The following is a 15,986-nucleotide window of genomic DNA, read 5'->3' on the forward strand; positions in this document are numbered from 1 at the left end:
CCCAGTTTAAACAGCTTGTGACTAGAGGTAAAAACTGATAAACACTGCCCCCTACCGACACAGAAATATTTTACAGTTACTTCAAAAAACATCTGATTCAGAATCTGTTCTTTTTTCTGTGTTGAAGTTACAGTTTTGCAGTCTTCAGTTGTCAAACACAACATCATTGTATTACCTTGTTTTTCTGTTATTACACTGCAAGTGTATTGCATTTAATGTCAACAAGCCCCCCCAAAAATACATGGTCTCCATTATTCAACTTTTAAAAGGAATCTAAAAAGAAAGCTGCAACATTCAATAAACACTCTGACTATAACAATTTTTTTTCTTTATTTCTTTTTTTTTTTTTTTTTATTCAAACTTACAGGAATCTGAGCTGTGAATATATAACATGTTATACATTAGTGTTTTCTTTACTTGTCCGTGCAATGAAGGTTTCCCGAAACATTAGCAAAAACTACAATCACAGAATGGAAACAAAACACAAACGTAGTTGTAATGTCATGAATGAAAATCACAAACGATTCATGAACAATCAGTGCTGACAGTTATATACCCTGAACCATGAAAAACTTCTTATATTATCACAGCCATGGATTAGCAGGTACAAAAGAAACTTCACTTTTTTTTGTGAACATATATCTGATAATAAATGATTTTTAAAAGCATGCATGGGGATTACACCTTACAGTATGTATAAGTATGCAGCATCATGAAATCACATATATTAAGTACTTTATGAATCCTGAGGGATTTCTGAGTCTGATATTACTCCACCTGAAATAAAGCATTTTGAATTTTTAAAGAGAAATTCTCTATCTTCAGCCTTGTCTGGGTCTTTAACCTTTCTCACAGTCACTGCACAATCAACTAAACTTATTTCCACTACAAGTTAGAGTCTTATTAAAAGCAAGGCCAAATGTCATCTTCCTAATGTGTTAGGAAAAAGTCAGCATGAGAGTCAGGTGATTAGTGCTTTTAAACTAATAGATAAATATACAGCTTCTTATTTATAAAAAATATAGCATCATCAGTAGAAACTCTACTGAAAAATTAATAAGACAAACAATAAAAATATATATATAGAATGTAGTAGTTGTTGTTGTAGTTGTTAATCAAAAACATTTTAAGATTAATACTTGTCTATTACGAAAATCTTAAGAAAGGGGTACTACCAAGAAAGGAACAGTTTTTCAGTCCTCTCTGACTTTAACACCTGGCAGCCACTTCCTACAAACTGTCATTTCCGTAGTGCCTTTTCAGGGTCATGCATCTCTTATCTTTCTGTGTATAAAGATGGCTAACTCTGTTGTATTTAAGTCAGCTGTCTAGTTAGCATACTGGTATAACTGCTCTAAATGAAACCTTGATGTTATGTGACTTTAAAAAAGAAAAACCAACAGAGATAGAGGATCCCCCTTCTGCTTACAATCTACTGTGAACCTCAACCTCAAAACTGTCCTTTTTCACTTAGTCAACTGTCGGTTCTCAGTGGCTCTTAGTGAATGTCAATCTATCCATTATTTTATTTATGTCCCACAGCAAATGTTTGTCTGCCTTTGGACTGTCTTTGCCTTAAAGTCCTACATACGCTTTTAACTCTGCCTTTACATGGTTGAATTGATCTTATCCATTTGCCATGGTGTATTTTCATCTTCACTTTTACTGTCCACTTCCTTTTTTATTTATATTTTTATTTTCAGTTTGCAAAGTTGTTGAAAGGCCTATTTAAACACTTCAGTTTTCTTTTGTCCTTCTTTATCCTCACTCAGGTTCTCACTGGCCTTTCTTCCTTTGGGCCACATTGGTCCTAATTCTTCTCAACAGTTTTACCAACACCCTGACATTTATCTGCCCCTGGTGTGCGGCTGTCTGACTGCCCCTAAGACTCATCTGAGTACCTGGTTTTGCTTTGTGGTTCTTAGTCTGGATCTGCATGGGTAGTGTTTAGAAACCCTTAAAAAGGTTTTGGTTTAAGTGTTGTCTGGTTTTGTTTGTGTGGGACTCTGAGGCTGATGAGAGGTGTCTCTATCTATGTCATCCCTGTCACCTGTCTTCTCTTGTCTGTTTCTTTATGTGACAAATTTGAATCATGCTCTCGCAAAGCTGTTTCTGAACTTTTCTGCTCAGGAACGGTGGGCAACTGTTTCTCCTCACTAGTCATCCGATTCATTTCTTTCCTGTGAACCTGGTGAGTCAGATTCTCTGACGGTTTTTTCGGAGGTTTCTCCAATTACTTGATCTGACTTGGCATCTTCCTTGTGTTCACCAGCAGTGTCCTTAGTTCCCATATGTGGAAAGTTTTTGGTCCGACGTGAACGAGGCCTAGGAATAGGCCGGGAGGTGCAATTTGGAGGAGACTTTTCCTCCTCATTCTCTGATTCTGAAACAGAGAGTAAACAAAGTAAAGAAATTAGTACAAAACTGCACCTGTTTGTGTAGCCTTTGCAAAAGGGTTAAATCAAGGCAGTCTCCTCCAGCTTTTAACGTGCTTTTTATAGATACATATTTAACTGTCAAAACTAAGAAATGTTGTGGTCTTTCTTGGGTTTCTCATTGGTTGGTTTTTCTTCTATGAGGAAAGAAACAGTGAAATCTTATTTATTTGTAAATAATAATCAGTCAATAAATGAAACTGCTGCTGCATCATTTGCACCATGAATCAGATATTTTAAACTAAGCAAAAACCTGGGTGTTTCATCCAGTGACACTGTAAAACACACGCTAACCTTTAAACAGAGGCAGCACAATGACTTAACAGGTAAAAATAAATTCAATTCTCATTTCAGACTCTTATTTCATAATTTTATTAGCTTTCCTATCTGAACAAGATGCATAGTCGATCAAATGAGATCAGTGTATAAAGCAAATATATAGCATATATGTAGCAAGCAAAATATATTGCTCAGTTGTATGATGCAAGACTTCACAACACTAGTAGCCTGAAACTCAAAGAGTAAACACCTAGATAAAAGGAAACATGCTGGACGCTGACTGAGAAAGGTCAAAAACTCGATTTTAGCCGGTTGACAGGATTTTGGGTTTAAAGCTTGAATCTAACTCAGACAGTGTAGTTTCCAAACCTGGGAGTTCAGGAGCAGGAGATGGTTCCACCTCAGACTGTGTGTCCTCACTATCGTCCAACACAGCAACTTGGTCTGGTTTATTTTCCTTCTCAGTGTCTGAATAATCAAACTCTGGGACCTTGTTCTCTGATGGTCCTCTGAGCTGATCTGCTTCTGCATCTGTAAGAATAATATAAGAATTCATTGCAGCTGTTAATTAAGCTGACTATTTTCCAAGCACTATATTGTTAGCTTGTTATTATGTCGCAACTCCTGCTTTTAACACACACTTTTTAAAAAATAGATTCTACACTGATCAAATCTTCATGGTGACCTTTATATGACGCCAACAACAAAATAATTATGCAATATTTTGTATAAAAAGTATTTGAGTGTTATTGTCGACCATCAATGTACTTCACTTGTGACTGATTATCTAGAGCGAGAAACAAAAGTCACCTGTCCGAGTGTCTAGAGGAGGCATCTGTCCACCATCGTTTGGCTCAAATTTCCTTTTAACATTTTGGACATACCCTGCAAAGAGTGAACAGTCACAACCAGCAAAATTCATTTCTAGCACCCTTTGTAGTAGGCTATGCATCAGTGATGATAAATACATTTTTTGTTAGAGTAAACTTGTTGTAGAATCTAATGTTTTAAATCCATGTCATGTTCAGTGAAATAAAAAATAAAGAATTAAAGAAAGAATTCTTCCTGCTTAAGTCCTTTACAATCAGTTATAATCCATGACACACACTGAAATTATCTAAATTTCATCCCTCTATTCTATACGCACAAGTCATTGATTTCAATATAGCCTAGGTTAAACACTATGGAAAATGCAGACTGTGTGTCCTCACTATCTGCTTCTGCTTCTCCTTTGTCGTTGCCTGGAAGATTGTCTAGCTCCTGACAGGGAGATGGCTTTATACCCGGAGAGCAAGGAGGAGACGTAGTTTGCTTATCCATGTCTGTATTCTTTTCTAAGTCTGAAACCCAGAAATAAGAAATTAAAGACAAAGAATGTTTTAGAGATAAAAGATTAAACCTTACAAAAGCAGTCAGAGGAGTTGGGAGGCAGATAAAACAGTTAGGAGTAACATGTTATGCTAATATCAAGTAGTGCTGAAACAAATAACATGATTAATCAATTAAACGACTGACACAAAATTTATCAACACTAATTGTAATTATTAATTAATATTTTGAGTCACTTCACTCTTGGTCAAACTAAATAAACAATCTTAACAAGTCTACTTGGGTTTTGGGTTTCACCATTTTTATGACATATTACAGATTTTAAAAATTACTTAGTAAGTGAGAATAAACATAAGAATTGGTTTCAGCTCTTAATTAAGCGGAAAATCCATTTTCCAAGCACTATGTTGTTAGCTTGTTATCATGCCTATGGCAGTCCCTACTCCTGCTTTTAACACACACTTTTTAAAAAGAGATTCTACACTGAACAAATCTTCATATTGACTTTTATATGACGCCAACAACAAAATAATTAAGTATGCAATATTTTCATAAAAAGTATTTGAGTGTTATTGTTGACCATCAATGTACTTCACTTGTGACTGATTATCCAGAGAAAGAAACAAAAGTCACCTGTCCTTGTGTCTAGAGGAGGCATCTGTCCACCATCGTTTGGCTCAAATTTCCTTTTAACATTTTGGACATACCCTGCAAAGAGTGAACAGTCACAACCAGCAAAATTCATTTCTAGCACCCTTTGTAGTAGGCTATGCATCAGTGATGATAAATACATTTTCTGTGAGAGTAAACTTGTTGTAGAATCTAATGTTTTAAATCCATGTCATGTTCAGTGAAATAAAAAATAAAGAATTAAAGAAAGAATTCTTCCTGCTTAAGTCCATTACACTTTCAATCAGTTATAATCCATGACACACACTGAAATTATTTAAATTTCATCCCTCTATTCTATACGCACAAGTCATTGATTTCAATATAGCCTAGGTTAAACACCATGGAAAATGCCTTAGCACATAAATTTGAAAGGTGACAATGATTTGGACAATTTTGACCAATTCAGTGAATTAAATACCTGACAAATCAAGGTACTTAATCACATTGATTAAAATAATCCCATAAATCCAATATCGCTGCCACAGAGCAGTCCAGTCAGCATTGTCTGCAATGACCAGTAAAGGAACAGGAAAGTCTCTACTGGTTGACAATCATCCCCTGGTATGTGTTGTACTGCACAGCACTGAACACTGCATATCTAAGTCATTATTTCCTGCTCAGACACTGGTCTGCCTTATTCTAGCTGGTTAGTTTCTGTTGTGTTTAATCTAACTCAGACAGTGTAGTTTCCAAACCTGGGAGTTCAGGAGCAGGAGATGGTTCCACCTCAAACTGTGTGTCCTCACTATCGCCAAACACAGCAACTTGGTCTGGTTCATTTTCCTTCTCAGTGTCTGAATAATCAAACTCTGGGACCTTGTTCTCTGATGGTCCTCTGAGCTGATCTGCTTCTGCATCTATAAGAATAATATAAGAATTTGTTGCAGCTGTTAATTAAGCTGACTATTTTCCAAGCACTATATATTTTTAGCTTGTTATTATGTCGCAACTCCTGCTTTTAACACACACTTTTTAAAAAATAGATTCTACACTGATCAAATCTTCATGGTGACCTTTATATGACGCCAACAACAAAATAATTAAGTATGCAATATTTTGTATAAAAAGTATTTGAGTGTTATTGTCGACCATCAATTTACTTCACTTGTGACTGATTATCTAGAGCGAGAAACAAAAGTCACCTGTCCGAGTGTCTAGAGGAGGCATCTGTCCACCATCGTTTGGCTCAAATTTACTTATAACATTTTGGACATACCCTGCAAAGAGTGAACAGTCACAACCAGCAAAATTCATTTCTAGCACCCTTTGTAGTAGGCTATGCATCAGTGATGATAAATACATTTTTTGTTAGAGTAAACTTGTTGTAGAATCTAATGTTTTAAATCCATGTCATGTTCAGTGAAATAAAAAATAAAGAATTAAAGAAAGAATTCTTCCTGCTTAAGTCCATTACACTTTCAATCAGTTATAATTCCTGACACACACTGAAATGATCTAAATTTAATCCCTCAATTCTCTACTGTATACAAAATATCCTCAAAAATAAAATTATAAGCACAAGTCATTGATTTCAATATAGCCTAGGTTAAACACCATGGAAAATGCCTTAGCACATAAATTTGAAAGCTGACAATGATTTGGCCAATTTTGACCAATTCATTGAATGAAATACTTGACAAATCAAGGTACTTAATCACATTGATCAAAATAATCCCATAAATCCAATATCACTGCATTGGGCAGTCCAGTCAGCATTGTCTCCAATGACCAGTAAAGGAACAGGAAAGTCTCTACTGGTTGACAATCATCCCCTGGTATGTGTTGTACTGCGCAGAACTAAACACTGCATATCTAAGTCATTATTTCCTGCTCAGACACTGGTCTGCCTTATTCTAGCTGGTTAGTTTATGTTGTGTTGAATCTAACTCAGACAGTGTAGTTTCCAAACCTGGGAGTTCAGGAGCAGCTGATGGTTCCACCTCAGACTGTGTATCCTCACTATCATCCAACACAGCAACTTGGTCTGGTTCATTTTCCTTCTCAGTGTCTGAAGAATCAAACTCTGGGACCTTGTTCTCTGATGGTCCTCTGAGCTGATCTGCTTCTGCTTCTCCTTTGTCGTTGCCTGGAAGATTGTCTAACTCCTGACAGGGAGATGGCTTTCTACCCGGAGGGCAAGGAGGAGACATAGCTTTCTTACCCTTGTTTGTATTCTTCTCTAAACCTAAAACCCAGAAATAAGAAATTAAAGACAAAGAATGTTTTAGAGATAAAAGATTAAACCTTACAAAAGCAGTCAGAGGAGTTGGGAGTCAGATTAAACAGTTGGGAGCAACATGTTATGCTAATATCAAGTAGTGCTGAAACAATAACATGATTAATCAATTGACTGATTGACACAAAATTAATCAACACTAATTGTAATTATTAATTAATATTTTGAGTCACTTCACTCTTGGTCAAACTAAATAAACAATCTTAACAAGTCTACTTGGGTTTTGGGTTTCACCATTTTTATGACATATTACAGATAAAAAATTACTTAGTAAGTGAGAATAAACATAAGAATTGGTTTCAGCTCTTAATTAAGCTGGAAATCCATTTTCCAAGCACTATGTTGTTAGCTTGTTTTTATGGCTATGGCAGTCCCTACTCCTGCTTTTAACACACACTTTTTAAAAAGAGATTCTACCTGAACAAATCTTCATATTGACTTTTATATGACGCCAACAACAAAATAATTAAGTATGCAATATTTTCATCGAAAGTATTTGAGTGTTATTTTCGACCATCAATTTACTTCACTTGTGACTGATTATCCAGAGAAAGAAACAAAAGTCACCTGTCCGTGTGTCCAGAGGAGGCATCTGTCCACTATCATTTCGCTCGTTTGCCTCAAATTTACTTATAACATTTCGGACATTCCCTGCAAAGAGTGAACAGTCACAACCAGCAAAATTCATTTCTAGCACCCTTTGTAGTAGGCTATGCATCAGTGATGATAAAAACATTTTCTGTGAGAGTAAACTTGTTGTAGGATCCAATGTTTTAAATCCTTGTCATGTTCAGTGAAATAAAAAATAAAGAATTAAAGAAAGAATGCTTCCTGCTTAAGTCCATTACACTTTCAATCAGTTATAATCCATGACACACACTGAAATTATCTAAATTTCATCCCTCTATTCTATACACACAAGTCATTGATTTCAATATAGCCTAGGTTAAACACCATGGAAAATGCCTAAGCACATAAATTTGAAAGCTGACAATGATTTGGACAATTTTGACCAATTCATTGAATGAAATACCTGACAAATTAAGGTACTTAATCACATTGATTAAAATAATCCCATAAATCCAATATCACTGCCATACAGCAGTCCAGTCAGCATTGTCTGCAATGACCAGTAAAGGAACACGAAAGTCTGGACTGGTTGACAATCATCCCCTGGTATGTGTTGTACTGCGCACCACTAAATACTGCATATCTAAGTCATTATTTCCTGCTCAGACACTGGTCCACCTTATTCTAGCTGGTTTGTTTCTGTCGTGCTTAATCTAACTCAGACAGTGTAGTTTCCAAACCTGGGTGTTCAGGAGCAGGAGATGGTTCCACCTCAAACAGTGTGTCCTCACTATCGCCAAACACAGCAACTTGGTCTGGTTCATTTGCCTTCTCAGTGTCTGAAGAATCACACTCTGGGACCTTGTTCTCTGATGGTCCTCTGAGCTGATCTGCTTCTGCTTCTCCTTTGTCGTTGCCTGGAAGATTGTCTAGCCCCTGACAGGGAGATGGCTTTCTACCTGGAGGGCAAGGAGGAGACATAGCTTTCTTACCCATGTCTGTATTCTTCTCTAAACCTAGAAACCAGAAATAAAAGAAATTAAAGAAAAGGAATGTTTTAGAGATAAAAGATTAAACCTTACAAAAGCAGTCAGAGGAGTTGGGAGTCAGATAAAACAGTTAGGAGCAACGTGTTCTGCTAATATCAAGTAGTGCTGAAACAATAACATGATTAATCAATTGACTGATTGACACAAAATTAAACAACACTAATTGTAATTATTAATTAATATTTGGAGTCACTTCACTCTTGGTCAAACTAAATAAGCAATCTTAACAAGTCTACTTGGGTTTTGGGTTTCACCATTTTTATGACATATTACAGATAAAAAATTACTTAGTACGTGATAATAAACATAAAAATTGGTTTCAACTGTAAAAATCTTACGTCATCAATTAAGAAACCATTTGTAGATAAAATAACACTGGAATGTTTGTTTTTGACCAATTCAGTGAATTAAATACTTGACAAATTAAGGTACTTAATCACATTGATTAACAAAATCCCATAAATCCAATATCGCTGCCACAGAGCAGTCCAGTCAGCATTGTCTGCAATGACCAGTAAAGGAACAGGAAAGTCTCTACTGGTTGACAATCATCCCCTGGTATGTGTTGTACTGCGCAGAACTAAACACTGCTTATCTAAGTCATTATTTCCTGCTCAGACACAGCTCTGCCTTATTCTAGCTGGTTTGTTTCTGTCGTGCTTAATCTAACTCAGACAGTGTAGTTTCCAAACCTGGGTGTTCAGGAGCAGGTGATGATTCCACCTCAAACTGTGTATCCTCACTATCATCCAACACAGCAACTTGGTCTGGTTCATTTTCCTTCTCAGTGTCTGAAGAATCACACTCTGGGACCTTGTTCTCTGATGGTCCTCTGAGCTGATCTGCTTCTGCTTCTCCTTTGTCGTTGCCTGGAAGATTGTCTAGCGCCTGACAGGGAGATGGCTTTCTACCCGGAGGGCAAGGAGGAGACATAGCTTTCTTACCCTTGTTTGTATTCTTCTCTAAACCTGAAACCCAGAAATAAGAAATTAAAGAAAAGGAATGTTTTAGAGATAAAAGATTAAACCTTACAAAAGCAGTCAGAGGAGTTGGGAGTCAGATAAAACAGTTAGGAGCAACGTGTTCTGCTAATATCAAGTAGTGCTGAAATAATAAAATGATTAATCAATTGACTGATTCGTGACACACACTGAAATTATCTAAATTTTCTCACTCTAGTCTGTACTGTATACAAAGTATCCTCAAAAATAAAATTATAAGCACAAGTCATTGATATCAATATAGCCTAGGTTAAACACCATGGAAAATGCCTTAGCACATAAATTTGAAAGCTGACAATGATTTGGACAATTTTGACCAATTCATTGAATGAAATACCTGACACATCAAGGTACTTAATCACATTGATCAAAATAATCCCATAAATCCAATAACACTGCATTGGGCAGTCCAGTCAGCATTGTCTCCAATGACCAGTAAAGGAACAGGAAAGTCTGGACTGGTTGACAATCGTCCCCTGGTATGTGTTGTACTGCGCAGCACTAAACACTGCATATCTAAGTCATTATTTCCTGCTCAGACACTGATCCACTTTATTCTAGCTGGTTTGTTTCTGCCGTGATTAAAGATTAAACTGTTCACCATCAATCACAATTAGCAAATATCATTTGTAACACCCTTTGTAGTATGTATCAGTGATGACAAATTATTTGTTTGTGTAACCTTTTGAGGATTTTATTCCTGTAAATCCCAAGTCCAAAATGAGGAGATAAATAAGAAAATAATCGAAATATATATATTTTTTATATTCAATTATTTCAGCAGAAATGGTATTTTTTCAACTCCCTGTCAGTCCTTGTGCCATTGAGTCTGTAGCAGTCGGCTTAAGCATAGGATGGACATTTTCTTTTGTAAATTCCAACAGCAGAAAATTGACAGTCAGAGAGAAAATAACACTATGCATTATGATCTTTCACCATTATTAGAACAACTGTTTCAATTTGCTTTAAGCCGAGATTTTACTGCTGTTGTAGCACACAAAAGCATTTCTTAGCAATAGTAAAATGTTGTAATAAACCTTCTTACAGCTTCAATAAAACACTCTGTATTAATCAGTATTACCTTCTCCTCCTTCCATGTCTATGTTTACTGTGTGATTGCGCTGAGGAGAGTTGTCAAGTAGAGGCTCTGAAACAGATTAAAATATAATGCAGCTCACTAATAAGAAAGACAGATAAAAGATATATTAGACAATATGACCATCATCAGTAAAAAAAAAATACTTGTTATGATTGGGCACATATTTTTAATCAAATAAGTGCAGAAGTTCATATGTCTCATGATATACTATCACTGTTGTGCGCTCTTTTCATTCTCATCTTAAATTATTGACTGATTCATAGGATTAGTCTAGTGACAGAAACTCAGTTGACAACAATTTGATTATTGGTTAATTGATTTGTTTATAAAGGAAACTTCTGATTGAACTGATTTTCTGAAATTAATTGTAAAAATAATCCTCAGATTAATTGTTGCTGAAAACAACTGTTACTTGCAGCCCTGCATCTTAGGCTGACCATTTATAAACATAAAACATCATACCTGTACCAGGTTCCCGCTGTTTTTCCAAAGCATCTCTTTTTGCAAAACATGCTGGACAAGAAGAAAGAAACAGCATGCTCTTGTTTCATACATTGTGAAGATCAGAGTCACTAATAGCAGTGGCCTGTGTTCAGTATTATTACACATAAATGGCTTTCTACACATGCCAAGACCTGGAGGAACTTTTGATCTCTAGAGAATTGTTCCCCATACAAAACTTATTAATACACAAGTGAATATATATGCTCAGTGTATCTGCTAGTTCTATTCAGTTGTTCTCCCAGTTCAGACATCAGTGTCTCTGGTTAAGCTGCAGTTTTTCTTTACTGTACCTCTCCTGTAGAGCACTATGCCCAAAACCAGAAGGAGTAGTAAAATGATGGAGCCCACTATGCCAGCAGCCAGTGCTACAGATGAACTCTCCTCTGCACAGAAAGACAAAAGTTACAGTAACTTCTTATTATATTACATTCATTACTTAAACAATATTCACTTAGTGCTATAACTCTGAACATTTCAGTCTAGATTTTTTAACATGAGCTCTGCAGTCGGTCTTGATACTATACAACCAAAAGATATATTCATTTTGTGAATCACTGTGAAACAGCTTTTGATAGGCAATCTAATAAATGTATTATTATTGATTATAGACACGCAATATAAGCATTATTCGTGTGTTTCATTTTCTTTTTCATTTTCTGTTAGCAATAGAATTAAGATATTTGGTAGGTAAATTTTTAGAATATCCGTGTAAATTAGTTTTCTCATACTTTCTTTGCTTGAAATGACAAATTCCACAGCTTATATTTTCAATATACAGTAGAGTTAATATTTAAGTGAAATCTTACCAGAGTAGCAATTCTTTGCAGTGAATGTAGCTGTTTCAGTGGTCAGAGGGTTGCTCACCCTACAAGTGTACGTTTTATCATGATGTTCACCCTCCAGAGATATTGTTAAATTTGGGCCAGGCAGCACCTCTCCATGCGAGTCCCACTCATAACTCATTGAGGACTGAGGATCTGCAGAGCACGTCAGTGTTGCCTGGGTTCCATGTGTATTAGAGTTGCCGTTATTCATGTCACAGGATATGGTGGGTTTGGGAACCTTGCCTACATGAATACATGAATGAAAATTAATACATACACGCAAATAAGTGATTCCCTTATGTTACATGGATTTATACGATAACATACATTATATTCATGAATCAACACTTTAAATTTGCTACTGGGCACACATAAGAGGAACATCAGAAAGAAAGCATCACTGTGTGAGTTATAGCTGTACATTAAAGACATATGAACAAAACAAATTATAACTAAATTAAATTAATAAAATAACTAAACTGGCAGTGATATTCAATGATAATTAATTCTGCTCTTGTGTTATAAATAATAGTATAAAGAGGTAAAAACTGCAACACTCGCAGTAAACAGAAGAACTTTATTAGACTGATGCATTTTGTCTTATGGCCTTTAAAGTTCTTCTGTTTACTGCAAGTGCTGCTGGAGTTTCCACCTCTTTGGACTTTTCTCTCTCTCCACCTTGGAAGTATTTGAAGTTGTGCCAGAAACCTCACTTTGTCTCTGTAATTAATATTCTAATAATATATAAATATAAATAAGTTTGGGCAACTAAAACTACTTTGTTTAAGGGTTAGCGAAATATTGTGGTCATGACAAATTACTGTTACAGTATGGTTAAGGCAAGACTAAAACACTTTGAGTGGAAGAATGCTGCCATGGTTAAAGGAAACAGATACTGACTCCTACATGACATCAATGTCAAAACCCTGACTTTTTACTGCAATATAAGAAAGTCACAGCAATTCCTTCTTTGGCACTAAATGTAATCGTATACTATCTTCAGCTGTTTGAACAAACCACAAAAATCATCTGAAGAGCAAAGTGTCTTCATTGATACTAAGGCCATCATAAACAGCAAAGCAAGTATGCTATCTTGCTATCTATCTTGTTATCTTAATTTACTTTGGGTGTAGGCTGTGGTGAAAGAAATACACAGATTTTTTTCATATAGCAATGTAAAAATACTCCATTAAAAGTACTGACTGCAAAATCTATTTGCAGTATCAAAAATAAAAGTGATTCTGGGACAGATGTTACACATGACATTATTAGATTGTTAATCTAATAACATGCATGCGGTATTGTATTGTTGGTAATGATGGAGCAAGTTTTAATTAGCTTTATATTGTAAAGTTAGGTAGTCTGGGCCACTGTGTGAATGGTCTGTGGGGCTTCCACACTGACCCTTAAGACAAGCTGCAAATCCTACCAAATGGAGGTTACATGGAAGGAATGCAGAAGTGAATTTGAACACAAAAAGCCTTTAATCTACAAAATAAACCACAGTGAATGGTGCAACCATTACTGTGCTGCATAGTAATAATATTCTTAACTGCCAAATTCACGTGAAAATGCAATTCAAAAGCTATAAACTTAATTTTAAAAAGATGATGAAATCTGCAACTTGACATACAAACCTTGCCAAAAGGTACACTGCCTTTACAGTAAAAATATCTGCCACTACTGTACCCCTTTCAGATCTTATAGCTTTATATTATTACTTTTTCCTTTCAGGTTGGCTCATACAAATGTTCCAAGCCAGATTGAACAAACTTTCTTCATTGTACAGATTTTTCATTAATTGCTTTTTCCAGCCTGGTAAAAGCCACAAAATATTATAGCCTATAGTAGGTGACATTACACTGTCAGGTGCAACAGAAGATGATACTGAGACTTTCTAAGACAAATTCCAAAAACAAGAAAACTGGTTAAAACCACGACATTTCTTAAAGTGGTCATACGTGCATTTGAAGAACAAATCTGTTCATATGAGTGGTTCTTGCATGAGGCCCATTGTCTTGACAATAACCTTAATTGAAAGATTTACTCAACTGCAATAGTGACACATCAACTTCCAGCTGTAGAATGCAGATACCAATGTTTAAACTGATTAATTAACATATATACCCATTATATTGAAAAGATTAGTTTAAAAAAAAAAAAAAAACAAGAACTTACCTATGACCTCTACTTTATAACGAAAAGTATGCAACCTTTTGTTAGTGACTATTTCCAGTTCATATTCTCCACTGTCATCATATCTGAGGTCTGTGATACTTAGTTCTGCAGAAACCCAGTCAAGAGTGACCCTGTTTTGAAATTGGCCGTACAACTGTTCCTCCCTGCCATCAAAGTCTACCACTTTGTTGCCATCATGTTTCCACAGAATATCATCAGGTTGTCCAGTGATGTCTGGCTTCAGGTGCAACACTGTCCCTTGGAGGTGATATGTCAGAGGCTGTCCAGAAACTAGACAGAGAATGGAGAGGGGTAGGATAACATGTGAAAGAGCTTTGTATACTTTAAACATTGAAGGATATGATGACAGTACAAGCATTATAAAATGAAGTTCACCTGCAGAACCTTATTTTACCTGCAGAATTCAATATAATCTGATACAAATTAATCTGCAATAAATCCATAATGTTCCACCTTTGTTGACACTGTGTTGATTCGAACCCACTGTATGATCATTTTTGAAAATGCAGTTGGCAGTGGTGTACTGGACTGCATTATGGAGTTTCTACTATTTTCAATGTTGTATTACAAACTTTAAATGTAAGTGTGGCGGTTCAGTCTTGACCTTATACAGTTTAACATAATAATCTGGACTCATGGTTTAATAATGAGTTTTTTCTGAAGCTTTCAACTGCATTTCACAGTGTTCAACAGAAGATAGAGTTTGTTCAGTTGTCATGGAGATGGTTGAACTGTTTACTTAAAGTGTACTTGAACAGACTGCAGTGGGTCTGCAGTGTTGACGTCAACGAACAACCAATAAATAACACAAGCTTTTCAGTTGAATTGTGGTGGATATTTTTTTTTGCTTTTCTCTGAAATTTCATAGACTAAAAAAACAAACCAAAAAACAAAAACAAACCTTAAGTCAAAATTATATTGTCAAACACTTCAATACTATTCAGTCTTCAATAATACACAAACCACAGGCTCAAAAAGGCCCACAGATTAGCTCTGACATAGTGTCAACAAAATGATATAGCTACCAGATTAAGTGGGATAATGTCATTGTATTATTAGATGGGACAAGTATAACTACAGGCATGAAGTCTATATAAACATTTGCATACATAGTTGTAACAAATTAGGTGCATTTCTTGGTATTCCTTTAGTATCAGAAGTAATTACTGTATAGCTACAATAAGTTAGGCTTATATAAAGTCCTACATCAAGGCTGTTCTTAAACATTTGCCCAACCTTCACCACCGCATAACACATTAATACAACTTTAGATAAATCATTAACTTGACCCGCACCGCGGTTACCGTGCCCACACAAAAGTGCCAAGCTTAAAAATACATCTGTACAATTATAATCAACTCACCAAGGCAGGAGGTTGTGATATAAAAGGCCAGGAAATAACGCCGAGACATTTTAGAAAAGAACAGAACTCAGAATGCAGTCCTCGCTTTATCCTGATTTGCTTTCACTTTTGTTATGAGTGTCAAAATGTAGTCGTCGTCGTTCCCGAAATATGAACTCCAAAGGTCATTATGTTGGTTTTCCTCTGCTAGGTTTAGACAGATTAAAAAAAAAAACTATTAACGATACTTCTGCCAAGGTAAGCCGACAAGTGTATTTTACAAGCTGTTAACTTCTCCCAAACAAATGATCTCCAGACTTCCCATATGCAGGTGAAAGTTAACACCTGAGTTTCCGGTCTCTGTGATTTCGGGACCTTCACAATAAAATCTAAAGATGACCATTGATTCTACTCATGAACATGACAATAGGTTACAACGAGCTTCGA

At 35.8% G+C, this 15,986-nt stretch overlaps 1 protein-coding gene across 13 annotated transcripts; it reads right to left on the reverse strand.

The window, feature by feature from the left end:
• Positions 1-313: 313 nt before the first annotated feature.
• On the reverse strand, positions 314-15,702 carry LOC139620272 (neurofilament heavy polypeptide-like). Of its 13 annotated transcripts, none has more exons than XM_071475640.1 (15): positions 15,561-15,702; positions 14,177-14,467; positions 11,981-12,241; positions 11,465-11,557; positions 11,133-11,183; positions 10,653-10,718; positions 9,263-9,538; positions 8,262-8,537; positions 7,519-7,602; positions 6,625-6,786; positions 5,858-5,932; positions 5,411-5,572; positions 4,677-4,751; positions 3,084-3,245; positions 314-2,383 (listed from the first exon to the last, which is right to left on the reverse strand). In XM_071475640.1, the coding sequence occupies exons 1-15, from the start codon at positions 15,607-15,609 to the stop codon at positions 2,157-2,159; spliced, it is 2,310 nt and encodes a 769-aa protein (XP_071331741.1). In that variant the 5' UTR covers positions 15,610-15,702; the 3' UTR covers positions 314-2,156. The 13 variants fall into 13 exon arrangements, with proteins under 13 accessions (XP_071331741.1, XP_071331740.1, XP_071331735.1 ...); XM_071475639.1 differs by lacking the exon at positions 4,677-4,751 and adding an exon at positions 3,525-3,599 and having other exon boundaries at positions 6,625-6,900; XM_071475634.1 differs by having other exon boundaries at positions 6,625-6,900.
• Positions 15,703-15,986: the final 284 nt, after the last annotated feature.

This window comes from Trachinotus anak, unplaced genomic scaffold, assembly GCF_046630095.1.
Source record: "Trachinotus anak isolate AG129_WGS33_773 ecotype Australia unplaced genomic scaffold, CSIRO_AGI_Tana_v1 ptg000001l, whole genome shotgun sequence".
Classification (NCBI taxonomy): domain Eukaryota; kingdom Metazoa; phylum Chordata; class Actinopteri; order Carangiformes; family Carangidae; genus Trachinotus; species Trachinotus anak.

Coding starts and splice junctions, on each gene's coding strand:
- LOC139620272 (XM_071475639.1), bottom strand. CDS start 15,609: ATGTCTCGGCGTTATTTCCTGGCCTTTTATATCACAACCTCCTGCCTT. Junction 6,901..7,518: donor TCCTCTGGACACACGGACAG/GTGACTTTTGTT, acceptor TCTGGGTTTTAG/GTTTAGAGAAGAATACAAAC. Junction 3,246..3,524: donor TCCTCTAGACACTCGGACAG/GTGACTTTTGTT, acceptor TTATTCTTACAG/ATGCAGAAGCAGATCAGCTC.